General features: G+C 40.5%; 1 protein-coding gene across 3 annotated transcripts; it reads right to left on the bottom strand.

Annotated features, from left to right (window-relative positions):
* Nucleotides 1-30: 30 nt before the first annotated feature.
* prkag3b (protein kinase, AMP-activated, gamma 3b non-catalytic subunit) lies at nucleotides 31-14,533 on the bottom strand. Of its 3 annotated transcripts, none has more exons than XR_007946817.1 (13): nucleotides 14,234-14,533; nucleotides 10,936-11,005; nucleotides 9,156-9,295; nucleotides 8,970-9,051; nucleotides 5,830-5,888; nucleotides 5,649-5,694; nucleotides 5,490-5,544; nucleotides 5,276-5,402; nucleotides 5,025-5,190; nucleotides 3,934-3,971; nucleotides 3,532-3,678; nucleotides 1,667-2,899; nucleotides 31-455 (listed from the first exon to the last, which is right to left on the bottom strand). XR_007946817.1 is itself a non-coding variant. In XM_051959205.1 (13 exons), the coding sequence occupies exons 1-13, from the start codon at nucleotides 14,315-14,317 to the stop codon at nucleotides 424-426; spliced, it is 1,137 nt and encodes a 378-aa protein (XP_051815165.1). In that variant the 5' UTR covers nucleotides 14,318-14,532; the 3' UTR covers nucleotides 31-423. The 3 variants fall into 3 exon arrangements, 2 of the variants coding, with proteins under 2 accessions (XP_051815165.1, XP_051815164.1); XM_051959205.1 differs by having other exon boundaries at nucleotides 2,806-2,899; nucleotides 9,156-9,292; nucleotides 14,234-14,532; XM_051959204.1 differs by having other exon boundaries at nucleotides 2,806-2,899; nucleotides 14,234-14,530.
* Nucleotides 14,534-17,084: the final 2,551 nt, after the last annotated feature.

Here is a 17,084-nt window from a genome sequence, read left to right as displayed (position 1 = left end):
AGTTTCCACAGTTACCATGACCTGAAAGACTGAGACTCTACACAGATAGTGTTTATTTCTTGCAATGACTGAAAACACAGCAAGGCATTTATTTTTCACAGTAAGAGGAGCATCAGTGCATTTACAAAAATGTCATCTCTGTTCTAGGCTCTTCAGAATCTGAAGGACCGATCTGGAATCAACTCAGTTTCAGAGGAGCACAGCTTTAAAAACAACCTCAGATTCAGTTTAAAGTCTCTGGATCTTCAGTTCCACAACTACAGCTCAAGTGAGTTTCACCTCAAGCAAAGTCTCTCATTAAAGAGTCTATTATTAGTCCTGCTGAGCTGTGGAAGGAGAAAAGTTCCTGTTTTTCATGTTCTTCCTCTGGATTGAAATCACAGCCCTGTTTCTGTTGAGTGTTTATCCTCCGTCTGGTTTTCTTCAGTCTTCAAAGGATCGTCGCTGGTAAATATCTGAAAAAGATGAAAAACTAAACTCAACAACAAATAGAGTAAAATAAATCTGCTTTAATTCTGACATTCTGTGGCTGTAAAATGTGACGTCTTCAACCCTCTAGACCTCCAAACAAACCCGCAGGCTTCAAAGGTACAGCTGACTCTCCAACACTGAGGCTTCAGGTTGAACTGCAGGCAGTGTTGAACAATCAGTTGTAACTTTCCTGCACATGCTCACTGCAGAGTCTGGTTTAATTCCACCCTCACATTAACAAAGAATCATTAATGTGATGAAGAAGCAGCCAGAGGAGGTGGAACTAAAGTTTAATCTGTCAACATGACGCACAAACATTCAGTTGTTCAGGGTTTAATCTGTGTTTATGCCGTTTTCTACAGCGAAGACCAAGAACCAATGAAAATATGGAGTGAACAAAACCATAAAACATCAGAGTTCTCGTGTATGCTGAACAATTGTTGGTTTTGTGTATTTTTGTGCTCATTATATGTCTCTTTGTAGTCATTTTGTGTCTTTTTGGGTCATTTTGTGTCTTCTTGCATTTGTTTTGTGTTTCTTTGTGTCTTTTTGGGGTCATTTTGTGTCTCTACAGTTGTTTTGAGTCTTTCCAGGGACATTTTGTGTCTCTTTAGTCATTTTGCGTCTCCTTGTTGTCATTTTGTGTCTCTTTGTAGTCATTTTTTGTCTTCTTGGAGTGGTTTTGTGTCTCCTTGTGGTCAATTTACATGTTTGGGGTTGTATTTTGTCTGTTTGTCGTCATTTTGCATCTCTTTGTGGTCATTTTGTGGCTCTTTGTGGCTCTTTACAGTTGTTTCGTGTCCCTTCACAGTCATTTTGTGACTCCTTTTGGTCATTTTTGCACAGCAGTGTTAAAATAGTTCTAATCTAAGCAAACTGTGGCTACTGTGAAGAATCCAATCTATCAAATTCTGCTTCATGTCATAGTTCTGATCATTTTGGTTCTACGTTGTAAAAAACAGTAAAAACACAGAAGAACCTTTAAATGTGTCCAAACTTCGGATGCTGCATTGGAATTTAGAAACAGACACACATTCGCTTTACATTTTTCACAACAAAATGCAAAATAGAAGCCAGTTCCACAGTAATTACAGCAGTTCTCCTGAGTGGATCCTGGTATGGATCTACAGCAGAACCACAGGAGAACCACAGGAGAACCAGAGGAGGCAGCAGCTCGGACAGGCAGCCTTCCTACCTGACAGGTGAGCTGGTTTCAGAGGATGAAGACGCTGAAGTCTCGGTTCAGACTGGAGGTTTAGTTTGGGTGGAGGAAGTAGACCAGAAACAGGAAGTTCACAACCAGCTGAGGGTGTCGCCTGGAGCTTTTATTTTGAAGGAGTTCACTCATACGCTGAACTCTTGAGTTTAAGTACTAGTGCTTGGTTTTCTTCTCTTTGGGGTCGATTTGCTTCACATTGTGGGTGTTTTTCATCTTCTGGTTGTTTTGTGTCTGAGGTCGATTTTGTCTTCTTGATGTGGTTTTGTGTCTCCTTGTAGTTTAATTACGTCTTTGTGGTTGTATTGTGTCTGTTTGTTTTCTGTCTCATTGTGGTTGTATGTTGTCATTTTGAGTCTCTGCAGTTGCTTTGTGTCTCTTTGCGTCTTTGAGGTTGTTTTTTGTGTCTCCTTGTGGTTGGTTTCCGTTTGTGGTCATTTTGTGTCTATTGTCATTTCGAGTCTCTCTGCAATTGCCATGTGTCTCTTTGTGTCTTTGTGGTTGATTTTTGTTTCCTTGCGGTGGTTTTGTGTCTCCTTGTGGTCATTTTGTGTCTCTTTGTGGTTGTATTTCGTCTGTTTGTAGTCACTTTGTAAATCCTTACAGCAGTTGTGAGTCTTTGCTGTTGTACTGCGCCTCTTTGCTGTCAGGTTGCATGTATTTGAAGAAGCTTTATGTCTCTTTGTGGTTGTTTTGTGTCATTACATGGTCATTTTGTCTTGCTGTGGGCACTTTGTGTTGCTTTGGTGGATGGAGTGAACTTCAGATGAGGGTTGAAGTTGGCTGTTTATTAGGAAGTTGGTCAAGATGCTGTCACCTGCAGCTGTAGTTTTGTTGGAGGTTTAAGGGGTCGATTTCTGTTTGTTGATTGAGTTGGAAGACTTCAAGAGGTGGACAGTTGATGAGGAGGTTTCAGGGACGTAATCAGGATGATCATTCCCGGTAGAAGCACTAAAGGACAGCTGAAAGAGTTAGGAGAAGACTTGTGGACTCCAGGAGAACGAAGACTTGGATGAAACTCTGGAGGTCGACTGGTAGACGGATGGATGTCCAGAGGACTGACAGAAAGAGGAATGGATGGATGAAGGGTTGGCGTTAGGAGTAAAGAGCATCAATACCTGCAGGACTGAGGACCAGAGCTTGTAGGAGGTCAGACAGAGACACAATCCCTCTGACCACGTCGTCAGCGTCCACCAACACCAACCGATGCACCTGAAGGACAAGCAGTTGGACACAATGAATCATCTACGACAGCTTCAGCTACAGTCTGGGAGGAAAAGGAAAAACTATCAGCTCCATCTGAACCATCCACAGCACTGCATGTCTATAGAGCAGAGTTAGTGATGTAGCAGGAGCTCTGGGAGCAGAGCATCACTGCACCAGGAGACACCTCAACAAGGACGGGGCTTGTTTTGTGCCTATTTGTTGTTGTTTTGTGTCTCTTTGTGGTCATTTTGTCTCTCTTTGTGGTCATTTCGTGTCTCTTTGTGGTCGTTTTGTGTCTCTTTGTGGTCGTTTTGTGTCTCTTTGTGGTCATTTCGTGTCTCTTTGTGGTCATTTTGTGTCTCTTTGTGGTGAGTTTGTGTCTCTTTGTGGTAGTTTGTGTCTATTTGTTGTCATTTTGTGTCTGCGTTATTTTTGTGTTCCTTCTGATGGCTTTGTGTCTCTTTGTGTCTCCCTGTGGTCATCTTGTGTCTTTTTTCTGTAACTTTTTGTCTCTTTTCAGGAGTTTTGTCCCTCTATGCACCAGTTTTGTGTCTCCTTGTGGTTGTATTGTGCTTTGGGTGTGGTTTTGCACCTCTTAGCAGTTGTTTTGTGCGTCTGTGTTGAGTATCTGTTGTTACCTCGGCCTTTGCGATGCGGTCGATGATGGTCTCCAGGGTTTCATGAGGGTAACACTTGAGGACTCCCTCTACCCACCCGGCTCTGGACGCCACGGCCTCCCTCATCGTCATGTTCAGGTTGTTGTAGTTCTTCTGGGCTGCCAAGTTCTTAACATCATAAAAAACCCAGAAAACATCATGATTCTGCTGCTGGTTTCAGTTTTAGATTAAAACAGTTACAGACAGGCATCGCTCATATCGTCTATAGATCTGCAGATAGTCAACTTTTTAAAGCCATTTAGGGACTTGGATTAGCCTGAAGCTAACCATGTTAGCCTATTACCTTTGTTTGGCTAATATGCTTCTAATGCTGCGTTTTGAGATTAGAATGGGTGCAAACAGAAAGAGTGAAAATAAACTCACAATGACATCAAACCTGGAGTACAGCGCCACCACTTTACCTGTAGAGGAGATACAGGAGTCAAAGGATTGGAGTCTGATCATAAAAAAGTGGTGTAAAGTTTGACCAAATTTTCTGATGATCCTTGAATGCATTATTGGTGTTGCGCAACTGAATCAGGAAAATTAACCAAATCTGAGCTTAAAATCATATTAAATCAAATTCACTTTATTCTACATGTTTCATTTAAATATTTACCCAAAAAATGTAATTCTGAAAGTTTTCAGTTGACAGAAAGTAAAAAATGATAAAAACTGGAACAAAACAACTCAAAATTTGACCAAATTGACAAAAACAGCATGAAAGAAACAACACAAAATGTGAATATGTCTCCCAAAATAACAGAAATTTACTCAAATTGAATTGAAGGTTGGCCAAAACACTAACTTTGTCCAAATACGAAACAAAAGTGACAAAAACACTTCTAACCTGTTTACAAACTTGACCAAAATGACTCAAAAATCACACAAAGTGAAATTAACTTGTACAAAATGACTCGAAATTTGCGAAAAATATGGACAACCTGTCCTATTTGACTTAAAAATTGCCCTAGACAACTAAAGTTTTGTTCAAAATGACCAGAATGTTTCCAATGGCATGCACAAAACAACCAAAAAACTGTCCAAACTGCCTAAAAACTTGGCAAATGTGTCTGAAAAATGACCCAGAATAACAAAAAAATTGTCTAAATGACTGGAAACTTGGCCCAGATAAACAAAATTTGTCCAAAAATAAACAAAGTTTACCAAAAATGATAACGCACATCTAAACTTGATCAAAATGACTCAGAAATCATCGAAAGTGAAACTAACTTGTATAAAATGACTCGAAACTTGCAATAATATGGAAAACCTGTCCTATTTGACTTAAAAATTGCTCCAGCTGAGTCAGATTTTATCCATTTAGTCCGTCATTCTAACTCTGCCATCTCTCAGTTGTGTGTCGTTCTTCATGTTGCTCTGTTTCTACGGAGGTTTAAGACTTTAGATTCCAGAGAAAAAGAACCACAGTGGATAATAACGAGACTTTAAAAGCGTATTTAAAGGTTTGATACCTTCCTCATTGACAACGGGCAGAGCTGAGACTCTTCTCTCTACAAAGATGCTCAGAGCGTCGTAGACAGAGGCAGATTCCTGAACCGTGGCGATCTCCTTGAAGGTTCCGATGGGAACTTCGTTGATCCGCTTCTGCAGAAACCTGGGTTTGGGAATCATGCAACCCTGCAGGAGAACAACGGGATTTAAATTCAAACAGCAGCAGGAGATCGTATATTATTCCAGAAGTTGTGTTGCAGTGTTGGCGTACAAAGATGTGGAGGAACTTGAGGATGCGTTTGTGTGTCAGGATGTGCAGGACGTTCCCTGAAGCCGGATCGATGACGGGCAGCCGGTGGATCTTATTCTTCAGCAGGGAGTAGATGGCATCAAACAGACTGAGGAGGAGGAGAACATGTTACGTAACACCAAATGTTAACTAAACGCTCCAGTTTGCACCTCTAAATGAACAACTCAGTGGTCACCTGGAGTCCGGCGTGATGCTGATGAGTCTGTTAATGGAGTACTGCAGGTAGATTTCTGCAAACAGAGATTCAGAAGCAAAATAAAGTCGATGCAGATAATACTTCAAAAACATGAAATAGTCTTTTCTTGATTAAACATTTTGGTTATTTGGTTCTGACCTCTCCACGTCTCGATCTTATGTTCCTCCAGCTCGTAGATCTGAACCTGGAGATGGAAACAAACGTCAGATCAGAGCAGCTGTTGGCGGTAAATGTGGTCTTTCTGATATTTTTGTCCAAATGACTGCAGAATTAGAGACTTTTAATGTTAGTTTGAAGTTAAAGTTCGGCTCCAGCTCACCAGAGGAGATTTGTAGTAGCGATGGAGGATGTTGATGAAGTCGGTGATGGTCAGCATTCCTGCAAACAGTAAACATGGATCAGTCATCAGTTACACAGTAAACTCTTTTGTTCTTTCTCTTTAGTGCAATAAAGGATTTAAATGACAAATGCTCCCGACTAAGACTGTGAACACTTTAAATGAAGTCTGGTACTGTAGATGTTTCCACAGCTTCATGAGAACTGATGTTTTTTGGTCTTTTTGTGCCTCTTTGTGGTCATTTTCAGACCCCGTTACCTGCGGTGTACCGCAAGGTTCAATTTTAGGTCCAAATTTATTTTCTATTTATTTACTCCCCCTTGGTCTTTTAATCCAATGCCAGAATATATCCCTTCATTTCTATGCAGATGACATACAGATATACCTTCTGCTGAGATCTGCTCCTCCAGGAGACCTAGCTGCTGTCTTTATGACATTAACCATTGGACAGCTCAGAACGTTCTTCAGTTAAACAAATCAAAATCTGGAGTATTAATTTTTAACCTCTAAGGCCGTGGTTCTCTGCCAGAAACCGGTGGATTGCTCCCTCCATGTAAGGGTGGAGTTGCTTCCCCAAGTGAAGGAGTTCAAGTATCTCAGGATTTTGTTCATGAGTGATGGGAAAATGTAGCTTGAGACAGACAGGAGGATTGGTGCAGCGTCAGCAGTAATGAAGGCGTTGCAGACCTGCCAACCTTGGCGAAATATTTTGCGTACCACTTAATCTCACACACGCACACGCACACGCAAACACGCATGCACGCACACACACAGCTCGCGCTCATGTCGATAGGAAAAAAAACTCTCGGTGCTTATTTCCGCGATATGACATGGTACTTTCAACGTGAAAGTAACGTTATTAACAGTACATATTTGCCAAAAGACACACGTACACTCACGCGTGCACACGCGCACGCGCACGCGCACACGCACACGCACACACACACACTTGTACCGTTTTAACCGCCAGCTGCTGCGGGTGGGGGCACAGGGAACGGGGAGAGAGGCGGAGGGAGGCAGAGGACAGGAGAGAGCGGGCCAACAAGGGTTCTGCAGACTCGTTATTCTCCGCTACTCTATGATGATTGGTTGAAATTGCACCACTACACTGCTGCATCGTGATGTCAGGCATGAGTATTGCACGTCCACATTTCTAACAGCACTCACAGATGTCTGCAGCTTTTTGAGTAGTTTAATGAGGCGGAGCGTACCAGCGTATTTTGATGTCAAATTGCGTACCTGCTACGCAAAATGCGTACAGGTTGGCAGGTCTGGCGTTGCATCAAACCGTCATGGTGAAGAGGGAGCTGAGTTGCAAGCTGAAGCTCTAGATTTACAAGTCCATCTGCGTTCCAACCCTCACCTATGGTCATGAGCTCTAGGTACTGGCCGAAAGAACATGAAATGAAATGAGCTTTCTCCATAGGGTGGCTGGGCTCAGCCTCAGAGATTCGATGAGAAGCTCAGACATCCGGAGGGAGCTCGGAGTAGAGTAGAATTTGTCCAAAATGACTCAAAATTTGCGAAAATCTGGAAAACCTGTCTGAGTTGATTTAAAAATCATTCCAGCCGACTTCATTTTGTCCAAAATGACAAAAATTTGGCAAAAAATTATCACAAAATTGACAAAAAGACTCAAAAGTTGCTCAAATTAGTCAAAATTTGGCCAAAATAACCAAAATGTGTGCAACAGGATGTGTAAACACAACAAACTGCTGTCAAAAGTGCCTAAAAACTTGCTGATTATGAAAGAAAACTGAGCAAAATGAAACCAACACGTCCAAAATGACCCGAAAACTTGTGAAAATCTGAAAAACCTGTCCTATTTGACTTAAAGTTGCCCCAGCCAACTTAAATTTTATCCAAAGGAAAACAAATGGCCAAATTAACCAAAATTTCTGCAACATGGCTTGAAAAAAGACAAAAACAGGTTCAAGTTCCATAAAAACTTGGTGACAATGGCACAAAAACCATCCAAAATAGCAACAAATGGACCAAAGAACCTGACACTCGGCCATGATGACTCAAAATTTGCTCCAAATAACTTGATCTGATTTCCGTCGTTCTGTGTCATTTCTGAGTTCGGTCTCTTTCTTCATGTTGTTCTGTTTCCATGGAGGTTTAAAAATGTTAAATTCTCAAATTTTTGGACTTTTAATTTTTAACTTTAACCTTCTATCTTATCCTTTAATTTTTAAACTGCCTACTTCCTTGTTTGAGTTGTGTGCTAATCTAGCTAATGATTCATTTAACTTATCATTTTTACTATTTATTTTAATCGACCGCTCTGACTTGTCTCCTCTGTCTTGCTTGACTGTCTGTGTTTGCTTTGATGGTTTGTATCTGGCACTCTAGTTATCTGTGCAGCCAAACAATAAGTGAAGAAAATCCAATCTAAAACGGGGAACGTTTTGAATGAAGTTTGGTGCTACAGTGGTCTGACTTCTCTGAGTTCCAGAGAAAAAACAGCCAGCAGCCGCCTGGAGTTCAGGGTGTTAAATTATTTGTGTGTCTGTGAAGTGTGTTACAGAGGCACTTAACACTGGTTTTAATTACAGTAACACAACACACAGTGGTGACCTGGTTTCCTGTAACCGATCAGCTCTGAGGAACATGAACCTGAAAACACCATGAGGAACCCAAGTGGGTCAAACACCGGATCAGAAACTCAGGGGTTTAACTTTCTACACAGCTGACAACAATCTGATGCTTTTATGTTGTTTTGAATATTTTCATTATTGGTATCATCATAGTAGTGTCTCTTTGTGGCCATTTTCAGTCTGTTTGTGGTCATTTTGTGTCTCTGTGGTCATTTTGCATTTCTTTACAGTCATTTTGTATCTCTTTGTGGTTATTTTATGTCTCTTTGTGGTAATTTTGTGTCTCATTGTGGCCATTTTGCGTTTCTTTCTTGTCATTTTGCGTTTCTTTATGGTCTTTTTTTGGTCATTTCCAGTCTCTTTAAGGTTAATTTGTGGCTCTTTATGGTCATTTCATGCCTCTGTAGTCAGTCATTTTGTGTCTTTTTGTGGTCATTTTGTGTTTCCCAGAAATTTATTCTGACGTTCATTCATTCATTCCTGCACCGAACACCTTCATTGCTGAGAAATAACACAACTCACCCACAAAACACTTGAGTTTGTTGTCCCACAGCGGTGCCGCCCTCACACCATTAGCGACCATCGCAAAGAAGGCCTTCTTCACCTGACAACCATACAACAACACAATCAGTCTACACAACAACACAATCAGTCTACACACCAACAGTCTTTACTTCCATAAACTAAAACCGTTCCTAGATCTCTGACCTGCAGCGAGGTGTCAAAGATGACCAGTTTGGAGCTGGTGGGGATGGCGTCGTAGCAGCAGTGGCTCTTCATGAACTTCATGTAGATGAAGGTGTCGGGGTCTGAGCCTGCAGGGGGCGCTGCAGCGTCCGTACAACCTGCTGCAGACACACAACACAGAGTTTTTATGGAGGCTGAATGAAGTCTGATGATGGATGGAGCTTATTTTCACAAAAAACAGAAGCAGAAACTCTGAACTCCAAGTATCTGGTTCTGGCTGTTTTCCTTCACTCTGGCTTTTTAGACATTTTCAACAAGTTTTTAGGCAGCTCGGACACATTTTTGTGTCATTAAGGACGATTTTTGGTTGTTCTGGTCAAGTTTCGAGTCACTTTGGGTCATTTTGTTTGTTATTTTGGGTAATTTGTGGGACGTATTCGCTAGGTTCTTAGGCAATTTGGACATGTTTTGTCAGGTTTTGGCCAAACTCTGGTAATTTTGGGCAATGGTTTGTTATTTTGGCTAAGTTCTTGTGTTGTTTTATGTTGTTTTGGACAGATTTGTGTCATTTTCGTCTAGTTTTTAGGCAGCTTAGAGAGTTTTGTCATTTTTTTATATCCTGGTGAACAAACTTTGATTAAATAGGTGAAGTTTAAAGTTGTGTTATACTAGTTTGGACTATTTGTCATTTTAAAAAATTTCTTGAGTAATTTTTCTCACGTCCCAAGTTGTTGTGGACAAACGTTAAGTCACTTCGGACAAATTTTGACCCAAGTTATTTTGGAAGTTAATTGTCCTTTTGGAGCCCTTTTGTCGCATCACAACAGTTTAAACACCATAAATCTTAAAGAGAGAGAGAGAGAGAGAGAGAGAGAGAGAGAGAGAGAGAGAGAGAGAGAGAGAGAATGTGCATTTGTTTGATTATTTCTTTTTTTTTTTTTTTAAAAAAGAAACCTTTTAAAATAAAAAGTAAAATACCTGGAACCAACATGTCAAATATTTTCTAAATGTCCCCATTTGCTATAAACACTGCAAAAACTGGAGATTTCAGATAAAATATATAATTATCTACATTTTTGCAGCCTCTGTAGACTCTGAGAAAGTTTGTCTACTTTCTGATTTGTTTCTGTTTTGTTTGTCATTTTTTGTCTCTTTTTTTCAGAGTGAGTTGGTACCAGATGACCAAACATGGACAAGTTTGAGCCACGTTTCTCAAGACGAGTCTAAAATTAGAAATATGTTGAAAGAAGTCTAGTCCTACGAATGTCTGAGCAGCCACACAAGGACTAAATAAAAGTCAAGTCTGAAAGTGGAAATATTTTAAAAGGAGTTTAGTATGATAGATGTCTGTGCAGACGAGTATTTATTTGTTGACAAAACAGAAAATAATTCATAATGTCAGCTAAAATTGTCCAAATTTTGAATTAAGTCTGATACTACTGATGTCTGTGCAGCTACACAATGAATGAATAAAATACGTCTGAAATTGGAAATATTTTAAATGAAGTTTGGTGCTCTTGGTGTCTGTGTCTACGTAGTGCTGATTGTCTTGTGCACTTTATCAAATGATCCTAAGACAATCCTAAACTCATAAGGAGTTAAAAAGTCCGTACACTTGCAAAACAAAACAAAAAAGGCAGATCATAATCAAGATAATCAAAATAATCAAGTAATAATAAAATTTTTAAAAAGTATCTTTATCATCAAGTGTGAAGAATTAATTTAATAACGTAGTGTCAGACAATTTCATTCGTGTTTTCAGCTGCATGAACAAAAGCCAAACATCTGTTCGGTTCTTTACCTCTGCTCTTCATTGAGAGAACATCCTCCTCCTTGTCTTCTTCATCCTCGTCCATCTCAAATAAAGGCACCTGGAAGAAGAAAGATCCCAACAGTTTAGTTTAGTCTTTGGAAAATACCAATTTAAATATTCACACAGTTACACTTCACATTCTCTGGTTTAAATTTGACTTCCGAGGCTCAACAGGCTAACAGAACCAGCAACACATTTTAAAAGTCCAAAAATGGAAAATATGTTCTTATGCTACACAATATTGTAATGTTGAGTAAAAGCAGGAAAAATACAGAAATAAGTAGCTAAACATATGTTAGTACAACAGGATCGTCTTAGTCACTACATAAACAAAGTACTGTTAGCTACTACTATAGCTTCAACAGGATAATGTTAACCGTTGTGTTAGCATAAACAAGATCGTCTAGAAGAATAGTCTTGGAAGCTAACGTTTGCCACTGCATTAGCACAAGCAGAGCTGTATTAGCTTCTATTTTAGCCTAAATAAGAACGTCAACTATTATATCAATTTCACACAAGACCATGTTAGCTCTTACATTAGCTTGCACTAGACAATGCTAGCTGCTACATTAGCTTAAACAAGATATTCACAGTCACTACATTCGCCTAAGAAGCCATCATTTTCTACTGCATTAGCATAAGTGCGGTCATATTAGCTACATTACACGAAGCAAGATGATGTTAGCTTCTACGTGAGCCTGAATGAAAAACAGTCATCATATTATTTACAAACAAGATCATGCTAGCCGCTACATTAGCTTGCACAAGACTATGCTAGCCGCTATGTCAGCAAAAATAGGATATTCGTAGCCACTACATTAGTCTCAGTTGCTAACATTTGCCACTGCATTAGCATAAGCATAGTCGTATTAGCTTCTATTAGCCTATTTTTTTTTTTTAAATTAACAACTATGTTAGTTTCATGCAAGATCAGGTTAGCTACTACATTAACCTCACTAAGATAAAGTTAAGAACTGTTCTAGCATAAACAAGATAAGCTTAGCCACTACATTAGTCTGTCGCTTACATTTGCCACTACATTAGCATAGGCATAGTCATACTAGCTTCTGTTTTAGCCTGAATAAGGAAGTTTTAACCACTGTATTAGTTTAACACAAGATCAGGTTGGCTGTTACATTAACCTGATCAAGATGAAGTTAGCTGTTGTAGTTAATCTTAACCACTACATTAGAATAAGCAAGTCGATGTTAGTTTCTATTTTAACCTAGACAAGAAAATGTTAACCCCTGTATCAAAAAAGATTGTTAGCTGCTATATTAGCTTCCAGAAGATAATGCTAACTGCTATGTTAGTATAAGCATATTCTTAGCCACTACATTAGTCTAAGAAGCTAACATTTGCCACTGCAATAGCATAAGCACAGTTGTACTAGCTTAATTTTAGCCTAAAAAAAAAAAAAGTTACCCACTATATTAGTTTCACACAAGATCATGTTAGCTGCTACATTAACCTGGTCAAGATAAAATTAGCTGTTGGCTAACCTAAACAAGATTATTGTACCCACTACATTAGTCTAAGCAAGATGATGTGAGCGTCTATGTGAGCCTGAACAAGAAAACCCTCATTATATTAGTTGTACACAAGATCATGTTGCTGCTACATTAGCATGAACAAAATAATGTTAGCTGCTATGTTAGCACAATCAAGATAATATTAGCTACAACATTAGTCAAAGTGAGATAATGCTAGCGACCAGCCTAAACAAGATAATGTTTGCCGCTGCACTAGTCTGAACGAAATGCTGATAGCTACAACAACAGCCTAAACAAGATCTTGGTAGCTGCTATGTTAGCTTAAACAAGATCACATTATCTGCTATGCTAGCCTAAATAAATATGTTAGCGATGACATTAGTCTAAAAAAAGACAATGGCTGTGTCCAAAATCGCATACTAACGTACTACTCATACTAAGTGTGACGTCAAAATAAGTATGTAGTGCGTTCACATTAGATAGTATGAAAAGACTGAGTACGCGAGAAATACCCGGATGTATACTATATCCGGAAAATTTTCAAGTATGCGTGGTGACCACACTAGTCATACTCAACTGCCCCATAATGCTTTGCGAGCTATCCACCGAAATGCAAGCCTCCGCGGGATATGTGGCCGGACCGGGGCGATTTTTATTTTATTTTATGTGGTTAAGTAGTCATCCTAATCACCCCACAGATTTGAGAAATAGGCATTTTCTGACCAACGTTTTAAATTTGTCAGACGCCTCACAACGTACTACTGAATGCTCGCAGCTAGTTGCAGCAGCTCGCTTTGCATACAGAACAAGTAGCAGCTACCTCCAGTAGCCTGCAGCTACAACTGAAACGATTTGCATAATCTGGCTAATAACTGCATGAGGAGTGCCGGCTTGTAATTGCCACATTAATTATGCGACTGTTTGTTAGCGTAAAATCGACCTGAAGTCGGCATTCAGCAGAGATATTTGATAACCGTACTTCCGGTTTTTGTCGTCTGAGGTTTGAAATGCATTATGGGAAACGTAGTAGTATACTACAGTGTGAACGGTCGGCATTCTAATCATACTTATACTATGTAGTATACAGTATATACGCATTGAGAATGTAGTATGTAGTACGTTAGTATGCGATTTCGGACAGGGCTAATGTATGCTGTTGTGTTAGCCTAAACAAGATATTTTTAGCCACTAAATTTGCATAAACAAGATCATCTTAGCTGCTTTGTTAGCCCAATCAAGATGTTAGCCGGTGGCATATGTTTGAGTACGTTTGTCTTTTCATTGCAGCGTTGTTTAAACTATATATCCAGCAGCCCAACAACTATGGAGCCATGAATCCAACCAAATTAGATAATAAATAAATAATAATACCAGCTCCTGTTGTTTTATCAAGCAGATTACACTATTGGACAACATGAACGTAGAGGACATCAGCTGGGCAGGTGGTTCTTCGGTGTCCATCTAGACTGGCCAGAAGGAATGTGTCCATAAGAGGTTCACACTTCCTCCAAAGATCAGAGCTCACACCTGGTGGTCGGATCACCAGGAAGTATGTTAATGTTAGGTGTGAACGAGTGTCAGTCAAGTTCAACTTCTGAGTTCATTCATGTCAACATGGACACAGGGTTTAAAAGGTAGACTGAGTAAATCCAGAAGCTGCACAGAACTGGGCGGCAAAACCTGCGATGTAAAAGTATCCCCAGTGTTTGTCCTTTGCAGCTTCTCAGTTACAGTCCAAACACATACCAACATAAACAGATGGATGAGGAGGGGCGGGAGTGAGTCGGTCTTACCTCTGCAAAAGGCTCCATGTCTGGGCAAGAGGAGCCAGAGGTCTGCCTCTGGGGAACCAGACCGAGCGGAGACGTGCTGGGCATCCAATCCCAACTTCACCGCACTTGGACACACCTGAATACTGGTGAGGCTGCGCTACGACGTCGGCTGGTGAAGGATCGGAGGCATAGTGACGAGGAGGAAGCTCAGAACCAGGAGGCAGCTTCGGCTTTGGACAGCTGGCTGTGAATGTCTGGGAAAGACTGAGGTCTAAATCTGGACTGAGGGGCGAGAGGCCTTTGGCGTTCAGAGAGAGGGAGAGAGGGAGAGTGGGTGGGTTCAGCATGGAGGGTGGGGAATCAGACTCTAAAATGTTTGTGTGCTGACAGACATTACGAGCTCTTTATCAGCAGCAGCTTCAGGGAAGCCAAAGGACGGAGTTCGTCTCCAGCACCATACCGTCTGAGTGGAAGTGACAGCAGGCCTGATCAATAACGTCTAATCAGCTGAAGTCCTGACTGACTGGACTGAAGGACGTTCCTGTAAACACTAACGGTCAAGAATGTAAAGTATATACAATCTAATCATGTTAAGAAAACACGGACACGTAGCTCCGACATGGAAAATCACTTTCCAAACTCAGTGAATGAAAACGTTATTTTTCTATTGAGGTGTTTAATCCACTGTACCTCTACTTCAATGTAGGAAACAGAATGTTATGTTAGCCTTTTATGTGCTACATTATGCTATGTTGGACAGGACTGGACTGCTACTACACAAGGACAAAGTGTCCTCTCTGAAATTAAACGACTAGACTCACTCAGAAGAACCTATCCTGGAGTATGAACTTGGCTGAAAACCCTGATAAAGGTTCAACAGGAACACTTCTCACAGTTGAAACATGTACAAGTGATGTAGTCTCAAACTGTATGCATCATCACAAACATCTCCACTATGAAGCACAGTGGTGGCGGCATCATGATGTGAAGCACGGTGGTGGCAGCATCATGACATGAAGCACAGTGGTGGCAGCATTATGACATGAAGCATGGTGGTGGCAGCATTATGATGTGAAGCATGGTGGTGGCAGCATCATGATGTGAAGTATGGAGGTGGCAGCATTATGATGTGAAGCACGGCGGTGGCAGCATCATGATGTGAAGCACGGTGGTGGCGGCATCATGTGAAGCATGGTGGTGGCAGTATCATGACATGAAGCACGGTGGTGGCAGCATCATGACATGAAGCACAGTGGTGGCAGCATTATGACATGAAGCATGGAGGTGGCAGCATTATGATGTGAAGCATGGTGGTGGCAGCATCATGATGTGAAGTATGGAGGTGGCAGCATTAATGATGTGAAGCACGGCGGTGGCAGCATCATGATGCGTTCTCGTAGCAGGCCTTGGACGGTTCCAAATGGTGGGTATCACTAGATGAAGAACCCCTTAACTTGGTTTCCATCTAGTGGACTTGGGTGAAGGTGATGGAGGAGTAACAGGGTCGTCATGTCATTGACACCGTTATCAGCAATAATTGGTTTGAGGATTATTGGTATCATATTACCTCAGAGTTTAAAGACGTGGCATTCGCTAAAATGTTGTTAGCATAGCATAGCTAGCATGTTTTAATGTTATTGGTTTTATGGGACTGGTGCAGCTGTAAGGCTCTGCTGCTTTTACTGTGTGAGACGTTCAAGTTTCATTGGGCCACTTTCTATTTATAGACACACTATCTTCCACTATATCTTGCTTAACATTCTGCTTGCAGCCGCTGAACGGCAACATTTACTCCGTTTGTTGAGTTTAAAATGTAAATAGCAGCTATGAATGTTGAACAGCCTCTATGCTGGAATGAAAATGAGATTATTTAAATACCAAACCTAACATCTGCCGTCATGCGATCCTGAAACATCTCAGGAGGCGTTGGTTGACCTTAAACTAGAAAGTTCACTCTACAGGTTGGACCCGCGACTCTCAGCGCTGTGCTAGTAATAAAAGCAGGTATCCGAATGGGTCTGCTGCTGAGAGACGACAGCTTAGATATTAATAGTTTACAACTATTTACGGAGTCCTGACACACATTCAGAAAATCCCTGCTGGGTTTCCATCTTCACCCTCACACCGTTTCTAGAGTGAATCTTCTCAGCAATGTGAGGCTGTGCACCGGTATTACTCATGTTGTGAGGACATGCATGTATATAAACAGTCACATTATGAGGACCTGTCCTCATTTAGGGGACAAAAAGAGTCTCCACAACATAAAGCGTGACATTTTGGAGGTTAGATGAAGTTTAGGTTAAGAGTTGAAAGGAAGTCAGTGCAAATTCCTCTGAAGTCAAACAAGCTGCTGGTTGTCAGAAACTGTAGAACCTTCATGTTGTGGAAGTTCAAGTCAGGCAGTTATTAGAGATGTACTCATCAAGTTTCCCTCACCCTCAATGATCCAGTCATTTAATATTGATCAGCAAGTCCCAACATGATAATAATGCACATTTCAAGTACATTTAAGTTACTAAAATCAATCCAATGTTGCTATTTGACAACTGAATATCGCTGAAATGCATTAAGAAAGCAACTGCATCCAAGCTGTGTGTAAATGTTCCGTAGGTGGTCAGGAACGTTGTTGTAAATCATAACACCAACCTTTATTTATATAAAGAGCACTTTTTAAGATCTAGGTTACAAAGTGCTTTTCAAGGCTGCAAAATAAAACATACAGGCACAAAGTCATCAGAATTGAAGGAAAAGATAAAAATGTGGTGTTAAAAAAGTAAAAGCCACTATTGGAAGAAAGAAAATATTCAAATGAAAACTGAAACTCAAAATGAATAAACCTTAGACAAAGGCCACGAAAGCCTTAAAAACGCAT

The sequence above is a fragment of the Acanthochromis polyacanthus genome, chromosome 14 (assembly GCF_021347895.1).
Source record: "Acanthochromis polyacanthus isolate Apoly-LR-REF ecotype Palm Island chromosome 14, KAUST_Apoly_ChrSc, whole genome shotgun sequence".
NCBI classification, from domain to species: Eukaryota; Metazoa; Chordata; class Actinopteri; family Pomacentridae; genus Acanthochromis; species Acanthochromis polyacanthus.
This window is presented reverse-complemented; position numbering and strand designations above follow the sequence as displayed.

Excerpts from the sequence above, each read along its gene's own strand:
- prkag3b (XM_051959204.1), bottom strand. The coding sequence starts at position 14,317 with ATGCCCAGCACGTCTCCGCTCGGTCTGGTTCCCCAGAGGCAGACCTCT. Across the intron at positions 11,006-14,233 it reads ACATGGAGCCTTTTGCAGAG|GTGCCTTTATTTGAGATGGA; the intron begins GTAAGACCGACT and ends TTCTTCTTCCAG. Across the intron at positions 5,695-5,829 it reads GCTACTACAAATCTCCTCTG|GTTCAGATCTACGAGCTGGA; the intron begins GTGAGCTGGAGC and ends TTCCATCTCCAG.